This window comes from Elephas maximus, chromosome 11, assembly GCF_024166365.1.
Source record: "Elephas maximus indicus isolate mEleMax1 chromosome 11, mEleMax1 primary haplotype, whole genome shotgun sequence".
Classification (NCBI taxonomy): domain Eukaryota; kingdom Metazoa; phylum Chordata; class Mammalia; order Proboscidea; family Elephantidae; genus Elephas; species Elephas maximus.
Genome location: NC_064829.1, coordinates 114850455 through 114865595, shown reverse-complemented (window position 1 = coordinate 114865595; position 15141 = coordinate 114850455). Strand labels below are relative to the sequence as shown.

The 15141-nt window shown below is 59.3% G+C and overlaps 1 protein-coding gene across 1 annotated transcript; it reads right to left on the bottom strand.

The window, feature by feature from the left end:
• Positions 1–235: 235 nt before the first annotated feature.
• On the bottom strand, positions 236–11870 carry ARHGAP33 (Rho GTPase activating protein 33). Its single transcript, XM_049902478.1, has 23 exons — positions 11857–11870; positions 11580–11652; positions 11191–11288; positions 11027–11111; positions 10608–10688; positions 10363–10500; positions 9887–9979; positions 9181–9303; positions 9015–9092; positions 8865–8931; positions 8726–8785; positions 8484–8636; positions 8300–8402; positions 6833–6977; positions 6670–6752; positions 6478–6585; positions 5104–5249; positions 4358–4511; positions 4127–4272; positions 3979–4053; positions 1959–2642; positions 1482–1873; positions 236–1397 (listed from the first exon to the last, which is right to left on the bottom strand). Exons 1-23 carry the CDS (start codon positions 11868–11870, stop codon positions 612–614), a joined length of 3885 nt encoding a protein of 1294 aa, XP_049758435.1. The 3' UTR covers positions 236–611.
• Between the last annotated feature and the right edge of the window lie 3271 nt (positions 11871–15141).

Genomic DNA, 15141 nt, shown 5'->3' with positions numbered 1-15141 from the left:
GAGGAGATCATAGCAGGGCTGCAAGGTGGATTCCGGCCCTCAGGTCTGGCCTGAGCCCCACTTCTGATCCAGCTTCATAGGGCACTGGTGGCCCCGTCTCTGCAGATGCTGCCTGTCAGAGCCGCCGGCGGTGACTCCCAACTCAGGCCTGCCCCGAAGGCAATAAAGGGATAAAACAACCCTCTGCCTCTTCATTCACTGAGCCTGGTCCTAGCATGACACCAGCGGCCACATCTTCACCATTTTTATTAATTTTGTCAGGTGGTTTAGTGGAATGGTGGGGGGATGGGCAGGAGTTGCCCCCCAAGCCCGCTGTGCACAGGGCAGGAACACTGGGGCTCCTGGGGGGAGAGGGAGGGCAGGGTGTTGGCCCAGCGCACCCTCAGATTTGTGCAGGGCCCCCAGGTGGAGGATGCAGGGACAGGCGTGCCCTTCAGCCTAGGCTAGGGAAGCTATGGTTACAGGCTAGGGACCCACATCAGAGGCAAGTGTCAAAGGTATAAATCTGGGGTAGGGAGCAGGAGCTCAAGAAAGGACAAAACATGGGATGGGGTTGGGCCAAGATCCAGTGAGGGGGAAGGGAAGGGAGGAAGGTCCCTCCCAGCTCTGGCTCAGCAGTAGCTTTGGGTCTGGCCCTCAGAGTGGAGAGACCAGCTGGGGGTGGGGTAGGGGGGTGGGGGACCAGCCCCCTCCCCTCCTTGAGCCCCGTTCCTATACAAAGACCCTCGGTGGTGCACACCCCCCCTCCCATAGGCCGGTGGGGCTGCTCTGTAGAGCAGGAGAGGTTCAGGTGGGACCCAGGGCCCAGGTACCCTGTGAGGTGTGCGGGGGCACCAGGGTGCCCGCTGTTTCTGGGGGAGGCGGGGAGCTGGGGGCCCAGGATCGGAGCGGCTTCGGGGGTGGGCAGGAGGGGAGGAAGAGCAGGAGGAGGTGGGTGAGGGCCCCCTGGGCCCTAGGGCTAGGTTGACATAAAGGGGCTCAGGCCTAGTGAGGCGCCGGGCAGGGTGCTGAGGGGCTGAGTAGCCAAGGTGGTCAGGGGGGAAGCATGAGGAAGGTGGTGGGTAACTGAGCAGAAAGTCGGGGGACCTGTGAAGTGGTGGCGATTGGCTAAGCATGCCATATGAGGCATTGAGCCTGTCGGGGGGCATGGAGCGGAGTGGGCTCCAGGACCGAGTGGGGCCGGAGTAGGGGGACCCCTCACCACTCCCGATCTCATAGTACAGGTTCTCTCCCCTGTCAAGTGGTGCAGGGGGCCCCAAGGCGCTTCTCCAGACAGGGGCTGGGGAGCTGGGCTGGAAGGATGGTGGGCCCAGCGGGTACAAGCCTGGCTTGGGGACCCTGAGAAAGGGTGGCAGGCACTCCCGGGGGGCTGGGGAGAAGAAGCTGGGGGTAGGAACCTGCGAGGAGACAGAACGTGGTGACTGGGCTGCAGTCCCTGGCATGTCCCTGCGCCCCCCATCCACTCTGAGCTGGGCACTGACCTGGGCACGGCCTCTGGGCCCCCTTCTTGAGGTCCCTGTGGGCCGCTGGCTCCTCACCAGGCTCCCATCACTTTGTTGCCTTGGCAGGTAGGGTGGGGGTCCTGGGGCCCAGGCCCCAAGGTGAGCTAGGGGGTTGGGGGGTAGCCCACTCCCTGAGGTCCCTGGGGGCTCCCCGCCCACCTCCAGAGACAGCGAGCGACGGAAAGGGGAGTGGGGGGCAGGGGGAGTGCCCCCATGCTCCTGTTGGCTCTGTTTCTGGGCCACCTGCTGAGCCCGCTCAGCCAGGGCCAGGGCCATGAGGCGCGCTGGGTTCTTGGGGGGTGGGGGTGGGGCCCCACCCGGGCGCAACAGGGACAGGGGTGGGGGCAGCAGTGGAGAATCCATATCAGGACCTACAAAGAGAGTAATGGAAGGGGGTCAGTTAGGTCCTGGGTGCACTCGGGGACTGAAGATGGCGGTGGGCCTGGTGAGACTTACCGTGCTGGGCCGGGGGCCCCCGGGGACTAACAAGTGCCAGCTTGCTGCGGATCTCCCGCTGGCAGGTGCCGCTCAGCTGGCTCTCTGCTCCATGCAGCAGCATGGGGATGAGACGAGGACGCAGCCCCGGGCCAGGGCTGAGAGCTGGAGGCAGGGGCGGTGAGGGGGTGATGGAGGCAGGCGTGCCCCCACCCCCCAACAGCTCCAGCACGGCGGGGGGCACTGACACGGCCAGGGGCTCCGAGATGTCCAGGGCGGTGGGTGAGGCCGGGCTGGCGGGCCCACGGGGTGAGAGGGCCTTGGGGGTCGGCCTGGGCGGGAAGGCAGAGGCAGGGGCCGGGGGTGCAGGGCTGGCTGGTGGTGCTGGGTCCCCTGGGGTGGGGCTGCTACAGCGAAAGGTAAGGGGGTCAAAGTCAAGCCCCCGGAGCCCCTCCAGACAGCGGGGAGGACTGAAGTCCAGCTCATCACCGTCGTCTAGCCAGGCTGAGGTGCGGTGTGAGGGGGACCTGGAGGGTGCCCCCAGCCCAGCTGCTGAGGACTCCGAGGACGAGGAGGAGGACCCCGAGGAGGAGGAGGAGGAGGACGAGGAGGACAGGCTCTCGCAGGAGCCGGCGGGCGCTGGGCCCACTGGGAAAGTGTCACTGCTGGAGTGGGGTCGTCGCAGCCTGTGCAGCCTCTGGAGGCCTGGAGGGGTGCAAGGTGGGGGTGTCAGGGTCAGAACTTTACATACGCATATGTCAGTGGGAATACAGCACACAACCCATAGGAAGTTGGGGAACGGCATGAAAAAGCACTTCCCTGGAGAGGGCAGAGGGTGTGAATCTAGGAAGCACTGTCCAGGCTCACAGGTAAAGAGAGACTTGAGCGGCAAAGCCATTCCAGACCCAAAGGCAAGAATTAAGTCTGACAACCCCATGGGCTGTGAGCGTGGGGCCAACAGGCTCTCCCCCACAGCTGCCAGGAGTCCAGACTGAGACAACCACTTCTGGAAAGCAATCGGACCCTGTCTGGGATGGCTGACCCAGGCACGTCCCACGGGAAAACACCTCCACTCCTGGGCCCCTGACAGAGCAACCGCACAGGGGGCGGGCATGGCAGGGCTGCTCAGAAGAGCCCCCAGGTCCATCGGAGGTAGGATGTGAAGCACAGCCACACAGGGAGTACTAGAGAGCAGTGGGGAGGGAGGAGCTGAGCCACAACGGGCAGCGTGGGTGGTGGTTTATAGCGCAGTAGGTTAAAAAGTCAGCTGCCACATACAGCAGGTGCCCTCTTCTCCCGACACTTATACAGCGTTTCCAGAATGACTAGACCTCAACTGTGTTTTTCAGGTGTACAGCTGCCACATACAGCAGGTGCCCTCTTCTCCCGACACTTATACAGCGTTTCCAGAATGACTAGACCTGAACAGTGTGTTTTTCAGGTGTACAGCTGCCACATACAGCAGGTGCCCTCTTCTCCCGACACTTATACAGCGTTTCCAGAATGACTAGACCTGAACAGTGTGTTTTTCAGGTGTACAGCTGCCACATACAGCAGGTGCCCTCTTCTCCCGACACTTATACAGCGTTTCCAGAATGACTAGACCTGAACAGTGTGTTTTTCAGGTGTACAGCTGTACGTGACAGAACCTGAAAAGCAAGGGGGTGGTGGCCATCAGATTTAGAGGATGCGGCTGGTGGGAAGAAAGGGCTGGGGAGGGGAGGTGCTCCCAGGTGAAGTACGGGGGCCCTTCTAGTTCCGGCGTTGGCCGCTGGGCCCAAGGGCGCTCACTGTAGTATTTCAATTTCTTTTAAAAAGGAATGAATAAATAGACTGTTTCAAAGGGCCCTGCACGGACCAATGATTACAATGAGTCACGAACCAAGAGTGATGCTTTATCCAGCCCATTGTGCCTGATGTCTAGATTAAAAGTTTTAATGTCCCAAGACTCCGTATTTGAAGTCCAGCATTTGGAGGCCAATCTGGGGGCCCAGCCCCACCCAGCTCCACTTGGGCATCGGTATGGCCCGCCTGTGCTCACCAGCCCCGCTGGCCTGCGATGACAGAGACTCCTCGCTCTTGGCAGATCTCAGTGTGACTGTGTCAGTTCGACTGCCTGCAAGGAGAGGCAGGAGTCACGGAGGCACTCTACACACCGCCTCCCCGCACGCTGACTGCCGGCCTCTGACCTGCAGGCTGCGGTGGGGCACGGGAGCTCCCCAGCCAGGGCAGAGGCTTCATTCGGGGGACGCCAGGGCCCCGGCCCAGTGCAAAGAAGGTCTTCCAGCTGCTGACCCCAGGCTTCCGCTGTTTCTCTCCACGCTCCCTTTTCCTCCTGGCATTTGGGTGAGACACAGGGGGCAGGGTGAGGAAACTGGGCCTCCAGGCCTGCCCTCCGCCCTCCTCCAGCATCCACTCACCTGTCCACAGGTGAGGCTGGGGCCTTGGGGGCTGTGGGATCGGTGGGTGTCCTCAGCCGGCCCTGTGTGCGGGCCTGTGCCTCTTCCAGTGTCAGAAGGCGAGTGGAGGGGCTGCTGCCTGCGAGAGACTTGGGTCTGGGGAGGAGGCAGCGGCCTGGGGAGTGTGGAAAGGGGGTGGCAGTCAGCCCTGGGGTCACCCGAGGCCACAGGCAAAGCCAAGCGCTACAGCCCAAGCCCCGGCCCCATAGCGTGCCCACCCGGGCTGGCAAGGCAGGGGACCAGGGCCGATCAGGCGGGAATGGGTGGGCAGCAGGCAGGTGAGGAGGAGTGAGGCAGAACGAGCTGATGAGGAGGCAGCTCCCAGCAGCCAGCGAGGGCAGTGGCTCTGGCTTCAGTTACCTCAGGCCAGAGGGCCCTCCGATGGCTGTGCTGACTCCTGACTGGGCTGGGGTCCAGGGCAGGGCAGGGAGTCTGGGAGGGGCCGGGGTGGGGCCAAGTCTGGGGACCTCCCACTTCCTCCCAGGTGGACCCATGGCCCTGAGCGCCCCTAGGAGCTACAAGGGGTGAAGGAAGAGCAGCGTCAGGGCCAAGAAGTGGGGATCCTGAGCAGAGGAGCTGAAATGAGAAGGAGGCTGGGAAGGAAGCCCAGCTTCATAGGTGTAGGGACAGGGCTGGGCCCACGTGCCCACCCACTGGTCCTGACAAGGAAGGGCAGTGGTCAGACGTCGGGGTGGGGTGGGGCATACCTGCAGGGTCGAGGCCAGCAGACGCGAAGGTGTCGCTGAACAGGACGTCCACATGGGTGAGCAGGAACTCCACCACCACCGACTGCACCCGAACCTCCCGGAAGGCTGCAGCGCCCCCCAGTCCCACTGACTCCAGCTCCATGGACCTGGGTGGGTGAGAGGGGAGAGAAGTCAGGTGCCCTGAGCTGCTGGGTTCCAGCTAAGCAAGGCGGGGAGCCAGTGGGAGCAATGACTGTCCAGTTCTCAGACTGATCACGTCTAGAACTTGGAGCTCCACCTTCGCCAAAACCTGCTCCCTCTCTATCTTCCCTATCTCAGTCAACCAGACTTTCTAGCGGCTCAGGCCAAACACCTTGGGGTCTGTCCTCACACCCACATGCAATCTGTTAGCAACGCCTGTCCATATCTAACTCTTCTCCCCCTCTCTGCCCCACTCTGGCCCAGCTGCCATCCTCTCCAGTCTGACCCGTCACAGCAGGCTCCTCCCAGGTGTCTCTGGTTTCACTCCTGCCCCTATAGCCAGAGGGAGCCCGGGAACACCTGAGTCAGACCAGGACCCTCTTGGCTGAGCTCACCTCTGGCTCTACCCCTCCACCTGGTTGTCCCATCACGTCTCTAACCTCAGCATCTCCTCCCATCAACCCCTACTCAGAGCCTGCCACACTGCCTGCTCCTGCTGCCTGGTGTGCTCCTCCCTGGATGTCCACATGGTCCTCACTTCCTTTGAGTCTTGACTCAAATGTCACCTCTTAGGGGGGCCTTCCCCACCCACTTCGTTTAAAGTTGTTGACCTCCTTCTCTGTACTCCAGTTCTCTCCTCTCTGCTCATTTTTCTCCATAGTCCTTATGCCTACCCTCTGACATACCATCTACCTTACTTATTTACCTATGGTCCCTTCCCCAAAGAATGTGAGCTCTTTGGGGACAGAAATCGTGCCTGTCTGGACACCATCAAATCCTCTCGGGCTTGCTCTCTGCTGGCCATAGAAAGGCTTCTCAGTGACGCCTTCCCTGTGTCTCTCTCTCAGTGGCACTCTCTATCTGAACATTTCAAATTGTCCCGACCCTGAGTCCCCTCCCTGCATAGACAGATTTGTCCTTGATGCTCATCGCTTTTAGACATTTCTCTGTTTTGTTATTGTTGGTGGTTTGCTGTCCATCTCTCCCATGATAACGTGATCTCAGGAGGGTAGGGTCTTGCTCACTTCTGAGTCCCTGGTGCTCAGAACACAGTCTGGCACACGGGTGATACTGGATAAATATGTTGAACGAATGGACAAGAGAACGAAAGCTGAGTGAGTTCCTGGGTGGGAGGCGATCTGAGGCCTTCTGCGTGGGATGGAGCTTGGGGGAGCTGGCCAGGTGCCAGCTTACCGCAACAGGTTGGGAGCCCAGACGATGGCCAGGTTGCGGGCGTGCATGCTGGTGTTGGCGCTGTGTCTCGCCATGCGGGCCAAGTGTCTCAGCAGGTATTCCAAGGTCCTGGGAGTGGGATCGGAGGGAGGAGGACACCTGAGTCTCAGCTCCCTTGGGACCCCCCAGTCCTCCCCACTTCTCCTGGTCTACCTGTAGTGTGGCGGGGGCAGCTGCTGGATGACGTCGTGGACCCGTACCATGCGTTCCTCCTCCCCAGGCACGGACATGGCCTCCTGAGGTTGTGGACAGCCATGCTGGGGGCTGGGCCTGGCCCTCCCGCAGCCCTCCCACTCTGCTCGGCTCCCTTACTCACACTGAACTTCCCATAGAGCTGGTAGGTGAGCAGGGGGTTCGGCAGCTCTCGGAAGTAGAGCTTGCAGAGGGAGGACACGCTGTGGATGTCCTGCAGGAAGGCAGGGCCAGACAGTTCAGGGATCCTCTCGCTGTCAAACTCATGCCTGCAGCCACCAGGCCAAGGAGGGGAAGATCCGGGTCAGAGCTGACCTACCTGGTCATGTTCCTGCTTGCCCCCTCCTGCCTGCAAGCACCCACAGATGGATGCAGCCCTCCTCCCCAGGCTCTGTGCTAGGCTCTGCAGAGGCAGAAACTTACTGAGCCTCCCAGCAAGCCTGTGTGGCACAGATGAGGGTGCTCCATTTTGGAAGAGGGCACTGAGGCTCAGGTGGGAGACGCCCCTGCCTGTAACCTCCCAAGGGTGTCTGAATCCAGAGCGTGACCACATTCCTACCACGACACTGTGCCATTCTCCTGGCTTCAGGAAATGGCTGGAGAACTCTGACAGAATCACAGCACGTCCTGTTCACAACTCTGTGGTGGTGCCCACTACTCAGAGGTAAAGCTCCTGCCCAGGTGACCTCTTGACCTTGTCTCTCACTAGGTCCCGGGCTTCACACTCCCACCTCACGGCCTCCTGTCAGCCCCTTGCTCTTGCCTCATTCCTTTCCAACTCTAGACCGTTACATATGCTGCTCCTCTTTACCTCAGGTTCCCCCCACTCAGTAAACGCCGAAATACTAACCCAAACCAAAAAACCCACTGCCGTTGAGGGGATTCCAACTCATAGCGACCCTACAGGACAGAGCAGAACTGCCCCGTAGGGTTTCCAAGGAGCAGCTGGTGGATTTGAACTGCTGACCTTTTTGGTTAGCAGCTGAGCTCTTCACCACTGCGCCACCAGGGCTTTAAAACTAAGAGTCAGCAAAAAGGCCCTGCACATCTGCCGCCTGCCCTCCTGCACCGGCTGCCCCCTCCACCGTGAGCACCGTTCCAGGCTGTCCACACGGCTCACGCCAGAGGTCTCCCGTGAAGCCTTCTCTGCCCACCTGTTTAAGACTGCAGTCCTCCCTCCTGACTTATTATATTACCCTCCGTACCCCAGCCCACTTCTTCTCCACAGCACTGTTACCTTCTAGACTCTCATCACATCCGTTTGTATCTCCCCCTAGCCTGGGACCCCCATAAGGGCAGGGATTTCTGGTTATCTCATTCACTGCAGTGCCCAGAACAGTGCTTGCTACATGGCGGGTGCTCAGTGAAGGCTGATCTCTCTGCCTCGAATGCTTATACTCTCACCCTTCAGGTCTCAGCTGGGATGTCATCTCCTCCAGGAAGCCCTCCCTGACCTCAGTCTTGGTCTACCCTTGCTCTCTGCCATCCCACCTCCTGGTAACTCTGTGTCCCCAGCACATAGCATGGGGCCGAGAACAAGGATGGCGCCCAGCCAGTGTCTGCGGAGGGGCAGAGCTGGTGGCGGGCTCACCGCAGCCTCTGGATGTTGGAGGACACGCCTGAGAGCCGATAGATTCCATCCACCACGCCATGGGCTTCAATGAACTCAGAGCAGCAGCGCAGCACCTGGGGCACTGGGAAATAACAGCGGGCTCAGGCCGGGCGGCCAGACCCTGGGTGGGAGGGGTGGGTGGGCGGTTCAGCCCAGGGCTCACCATCCTGGCCTGAGTTGCTGAGGTGCTCTCCCAGGTCACAGCCGAACACCCTCTGCCGCAGGATCCCCCGCTGCCGCAGCCGTTGTCGTGAAGGGCGGGAGCGCATGAAGGTTCGGAGGAGGCCGGCCAGTTTCCCACGCGGCCGGGGCACAGCTGTGGGGGCAAAGGCCGGCCACACAGGGTCAGTGCAGCCACAGGCCCGGTGGGGCAGGGGGACGGGGATGTGGCCCTTGCTTCCGTACCTGAGGTCAGAGAGGAGACACTCTGGGGAACTGGGATGCCACATGGGGGGCCGTCAGCATCTGTGGGTTAGCAGAGGGTGGGAAAGCTGGGCAGTAGGCGGAGGACACAGAGGGCCCTCCCCTCGGCCATGGCACTTACCCGCTTTTAGCCCAGGACCTGGTCTCTCCGTGAACAGTTCCACACACTCACTGGGGAAGAAACCGACCTGAGGGGGGTTTAGGGTTGCTGGCTAGGCTGCCCCCACTTGCAGAGTACCCCAGCCCACTATGCAACCCAAGTCACGCCCACCTGGAAGCCACGCTTGCCCCGCCACCAGCTCCGATCCTCAGTAGGTGGCATGTCAATCACTGAGACAATGTCTCCCACCTGGAGGTGAGCAGGTGGGAGAAGCAGGGGGTCAGAGGGAGCAGGGGAAGTGGGGAGCCCAGCCAGAGCCTGCTCCGCACAGCCTCACCTCGAAGGACAGCTCATCTGGCGCCTGGGCTGTGTACCGCTTGACCACGTGGGCGGCAGCCACCGCAGGGATGTTGAGGGAGGCTTCCTCACTGAGGAGCAGTCGCCGGCCATGATTGTCCAGCTGAGAGCGAGAGGGCATGTGGCAGGCAGAGGCCGAAGGAGGTGAGAACAAAGGCCAGGAAGGTTCCTCCACGCCCAGTGGAGGTCCCTGCCTGCCCCCCACCTCAGAGCCCCTGGCACTCAGAGCTATTGGTCCAACCTCTCAATGCCTGTCCTCTCCAAAACAAACCTTCTTCTTTCCCTGCATAAGTCCCAGGATGCCCCTGGCCCCAATCCTCCACACACGCCCCCTCATCCTCAGCCTCCAAGGCAGACCTGCACGTTTGCTACCTCAAAACCCTCCAGTTTATGTCACTATCAGCCAGGAATTCTGTGAGTTACAGCCAAAGCCGTTTCTAACTGATATACCTTTAAATCCTCACCACCTGTTCACATACACGCACACACACACACACACACGCACGCAGGCACACATGGCCTCTCTCATCTCTACCAGGCACGCACCCACACAGACACGAAAATACCAATGCCTCCTCCACGCTGGCTCCTTTCCTTCCTGTGCCCACACACACTCCCAGGCTGGCTACCGCCCCTCAGCCACCCACCACTGACTCCCAACACCAAGCCCCTCTGTTGGGGCTCACCTCCATCCAGGTGAGCACAGGCCCACAATTGAGGTTGCTGTCCACCAGTCCTGACAGGGTCTCCAGGTACTGCAGCAACAGCGGCACCAGCACCTGGGGGCAGAGTGGCAGGATGGGCTCCCAGCCACAGGCCCTCAACACACCCACTCATCTGCCCTGCCCTCCACATGCCCACTCGCCTCTGGGCAGGGATGAAATCCAGCCTGGATACTCCGTGCTGCCCAGCTGCTAGATGCTGAAATCCTGGCTGATCAGTCGGGAAATACGCTCTCCCAAGCTCCTGCCCCTCCCTTGAAACCCCTGGACTGCCCTGTGGCCCTAAAAGTACACCTTGAGAGCTCTGCTGCAGGTCAAGGGCTCTTGGTTCTGACTGGTGGGGTGAGGGATATGCCAGTGCTTAAATCCTTATCTACCCCCCTGTCCTGGCGGTTTCACGCGCTGCTCACGAGGACAAAGCCAAGGCTGAGGCAGGCTACCTGGGCGGCCCTGGCACCCTCCGGAGGTGGGGGAAGCTCTGGGAGGCAGGAAAATCTCCGGTCAAATATGCACCGGTGGAGGTGGGCATCCAGAGAGCGGAAGTCGTCATAACTGCGCAGCACCGGCCAGGAACGGCCCTGTGGTAGGGAGGGAGAGACAGAGGGGCCCAAAGGTCCTACTACACTGAACTGATGACCACGGTGATCAGCCGCTCGGCCTAGATGAGAGGCAGAGGTGGCCTCACCTGGCAGGTTACCTGCACCCCGAACACCAGCTCGTTCTCTCCAGCGAGGCCAGGCCCTTCGCGTTCTGGAGACAGCAGGAGCTGCAGAGGAAAGCAGAGGCTGGCCACACTTTTGTCCAGGTCCTGACCAGTCCAAGCTGGCCCTACCTGGGGTGGGTGTGCCCCCCCCACTGGGACCTCGTCAAAGGCAGGGCCTGTGATGTCTCAGTCAGGGAACAGACACCCAGTAGAAGGTGCTGCTGAATGAATAAGGGAACAAAGGAATGAGTGTGTGAGCAGTTCTTTCCTTCCACCCCGGCCCCTCCAACCCTGCCACTGACCACTCAGATGGGTGCAGCAGCCAGTCCCAGGGACAGGTTTCAGGGGTGCAACAGCTGATATTGCTTTCACCTTCCCACCTCGGTGCAAAGTCCCCATACCTGAATGTGGCCAAAGTCAACATTCTCATAGTGGAAATGGGCACAGTCAGCCAGCCGGGGGAAGGGACCTCGAGGAGCTGAGAGCCTAGAGGACAGGTAAAAAGTCACCAAGGGCTCCTGAGCTTGGCCTCCCTCCTAAGCTCAGCCTCTCCCTCGTCCCTCACCTCTTCCCGGGCTTTCCCTTCACACTGGGCGCCCCCGTCGGGGGCAGGGGCTGCACTGAGCCCTCCCCTGGGCCATCCAGGCTGTCAGTACTTCGAGCCTGCAGAGCAGAGAGAAGAATCAGAGGCCCCTGGAGAGGGGAGCGGTAGATAACAATGGGACCATTGGGCTGAGAGGCCGAGGCTGCTCCACACACTGCCCTAGGCATGGAGTGAGTGGGGAGGCTAGGGGGAGGTGAGGGCAGGTCTGAGGATGTCTGCCTTTCATGCGTGGTCTGGGGTAAGGGGCTGAAGGAGCTCGGGCTGAGGTGAGACAGCCAAGAGTGAGGCAGGAGAGCAGGCCCAGAGCACTGCTGGTCCCAACGCTCCCTGTTTAAAGTCCTTTGTCTCACCCACAGAACAGCAGTCACCCCTTCCGTGTGCCTCTCCACGCCTTTCCTCCTTGTTGGATGATCACAGCCCCCACTTCATCAGTCTTCCTGCTTCTAAACCCCATGCTCCCACACACACAGCTTCTGCTTCACAAGCGCCAGAATCATTTTCACAAAACCCAAATCTGCCCATGTCTTCACAGATCCTGGACCTTTGATGGCTTCATGTTGTCCTCAAGATCAAGTCTGAACTCCCTGGTCTGACATTCAAGGCTTCCTTGAGTTGGTCTCTGTTCACCTCTCCAGCTCCATCTCTCCCCAGCACCCCAACTCTCAGGGCTCCTCTCTGTGAACTTTTAAGAGACCACCAAAGCACCATCTTCTCACTTCCTTCTAGGCCTTTGCGAAGAAACATTTTACCCCACCCTTTCACTAAGTTCACTCCTTAGCCCTCAGGTATCAACTCACATATTTCCTCTTCTAGGAAGTTCTCCCTAACCCTTCAGGCTGGGCAAGGTCTCTCCTCTGGGCTCTCTACACTCATTGAGGTTCCTCTACCACAGCCTAGATGGCTCTGACCGTTTGCCCAATCACAGCCCTGACCACTCTGAGATGTCACTGTCCCTCTGCCCCATCACAGCCCTGATCACTCAGATGTCACTATCCCTCGGCCCCATCACAGCCCTGACTACTCTGAGATATCACTATCCCTCTGCCCCAACACACCCCTGACCACTCTGAGATGTCACTGTCCCTCTGACTCCACCACAGCCCTGATCACTCTGAGATGTCACTGTCCCTCTAACTCCACCACAGCCCTGATCACTCTGAGATGTCACTGTCCCTTTGAATCCATCACAGCCCTGGCCACTCTGAGATGTCCCTGTCCCTGTGCCACGTCACAGCCCTGACCACTCAGATGTCACTATCCCTCTGCCCCATCACAACCCTAACCACTCTGAGATGTCACTGTCCTTCTGACTCCATCACAGCCCTGACCACTCTGAGATGTCACTGTCCCTCTGAATCCATCACAGCCCTGAACACTCTGAGATGGCCCTGTTCCTCTGCTCCATCACAGCCCTGACCACTCTGAGATGTCCCTGTCCCTCTGCCCCATCACAACCCTGACCACTCAGATGTCACTATCCCTCTGAATCCATCACAGCCGTGAACACACTGAGATGTCCCTGTCCCTCTGCTCTATCACAGCCTGGACTAATCTGAGATGTCACTATCCCTCTGCCCCATCACAACCCTGACCACTCTGAGATGTCACTGTCCCTCTGACTCCATCACAGCCCTGATCACTCTGAGATGTCACTGTCATTCTGAATTCATTAGAGCCCTAGCCACTCTGAGATGTCCCTGTCCCTGTGCCCCCTCACAGCCCTGACCACTCAGATGTCACTATCCCTCTGCCCCATCACAGCCCTGACCACTCTGAGATGTCACTGTCCCTGAGCCCCCTCAGAGCCCTGATCACTCAGATGTCACTATCCCTCTGACTCCATCACAGCCCTAACCACCATGAGATGTCACTGTCCCTCTCACTCCATCACAGCCCTGACCACTCTGAGATGTCAGTCACTCTGCTCGATCACAGCCCTGACCACTCTGAGATGTCACTGTCACTCTGCTCCATCACAGTCCTGACCACTCTGAGATGTCACTGTCCCTCTCACTCCATCACAGCCCTGAACACTCTGAGATGTCCCTGTCCCTCTGACTCCATCACGGCCCTGACCACTCCAGATATCACTGTCCTTCTGACTCCATCACAGGCCTGAACACTCTGAGATGCCACTGTCCCTCTGATTCCATCAAGGCCTGACCACTCTGAGATGTCACTGTCACTCTGCTCCATCACAGCCCTGACCACTCTAAGATGTCACTGTCTCTCTGCTCCATCACAGCCCTGACCACTCTGAGATGTCCCTGTCCCTCTGACTCCATCACAGCCCTGACCACTCTGAGATGTCACTGTCACTCTGCTCCATCACAGCCCTGACCACTCTGAGATGTCACTGTCCCTCTACCCCATCACAGCCCTGACCACTCTGAGATATCACTGTCCCTCTGCCCCCTCACAGCCCTGACCACTCTGAGATGTCACAATCTCTCTGCCCCATTACAACCCTGATGACTCTGAGATGTCCCTGTCCCTCTGCCCCATCACAGCCCTGACCACTCTGAGATGTCCCTCTCCCTCTGCTCCATCACAGCACTGACTAATCTGAGAAGTCACTATCCCTCTGCCCCATCACAGCCCTGACAACTCTGAGATGTCACTGTCCCTCTGACTTATCACAGCCCTGATCAATCTGAGATGTCACTGTCCCTCTGACTCCATCACAGCCCTGACCACTCACATGTCACTGTCACTCTGCTCCATCACAGCCCTGACCTCTCTGAGATGTCACTGTCACTCTGCTCCATCACAGCCCTGACCACTCTCCGATATCACTATCCTTCTGACTCCAACACAGCCCTGACCACTCTGAGATGTCCTTGTCCCTCTAATTCCATCAAGGCCTGACCACTCTGCGATGTCACTGTCCATCTGCTCCATCACAGCCCTGACCACTCTGAGATGTCCCTGTCCCTCTGACTCCATCACATCCCTGACCACTCTGAGATGTCACTGTCACTCTGCTGCATCACAGCCCTGACCACTCTGAGATGTCAGTGTCCCTCTGACTCCATCACAGCCCTGACCACTCTGAGATGTCACTGTTCCTCTGACTCCATCACAGCCCTGACCACTCTGAGATGTCACTGTCCCTTTTAATCCATCACAGCCCTGGCCACTCTGAGATGTCCCTGTCCCTGTGCCCCCTCACAGCCCTGACCACTCAGATGTCACTATCCCTCTGCCCCATCACAACCCTAACCACTCTGAGATGTCACTGTCCTTCTGAGTCCATCACAGCCCTAACCACTCTGAGATGTCACTGTCCCTCTGAATCCATCACAGCCCTGAACACTCTGAGATGGCCCTGTTCCTCTGCTCCATCACAGCCCTGCCCACTCTGAGATATCCCTGTCCCTCTGCCCCATCACAGCCCTGACCACTCACATGTCACTATCCCTCTGAATCCATCACAGCCGTGAACACACTGAGATGTCCCTGTCCCTCTGCTCCATCACAGCCCGGACTAATCTGAGATGTCACTATCCCTCTGCCCCATCACAGCCCTGACCACTCTGAGATGTCACTGTCCCGTGCCCCCTCACAGCCCTGATCACTCTGAGATGTCACTGTCACTCTGAATTCATTGGAGCCCTGGCCACTCTGAGATGTCCCTGTCCCTGTGCCCCCCCACAGCCCTGACCACTCAGATGTCCCTGTCCCTCTGCCCCATCACAGCCCTAACCACTCTGAGATGTCACTGTACCTGTGCCCCCTCACAGCCCTGATCACTCAGATGTCACTATCCCTCTGACTCCATCACAGCCCTAACCACCATGAGATGTCACTGTCCCTCTCACTCCATCACAGACCTGACCACTCTGAGATGTCAGTCACTCTGCTCGATCACAGCCCTGACCACTCTGAGATGTCACTGTCACTCTGCTCCAT

What these genes read in the sequence shown, in the direction of transcription:
- ARHGAP33 (XM_049902478.1), bottom strand. An exon ending in CTGCCCCCGCCACACTACAG is followed by an intron (nt 6,586 to 6,669) that starts GTAGACCAGGAG and finishes TCCCACTCCCAG; the next exon opens with GACCTTGGAATACCTGCTGA. An exon ending in TGGGCTCCCAACCTGTTGCG is followed by an intron (nt 5,250 to 6,477) that starts GTAAGCTGGCAC and finishes TCACCCACCCAG; the next exon opens with GTCCATGGAGCTGGAGTCAG.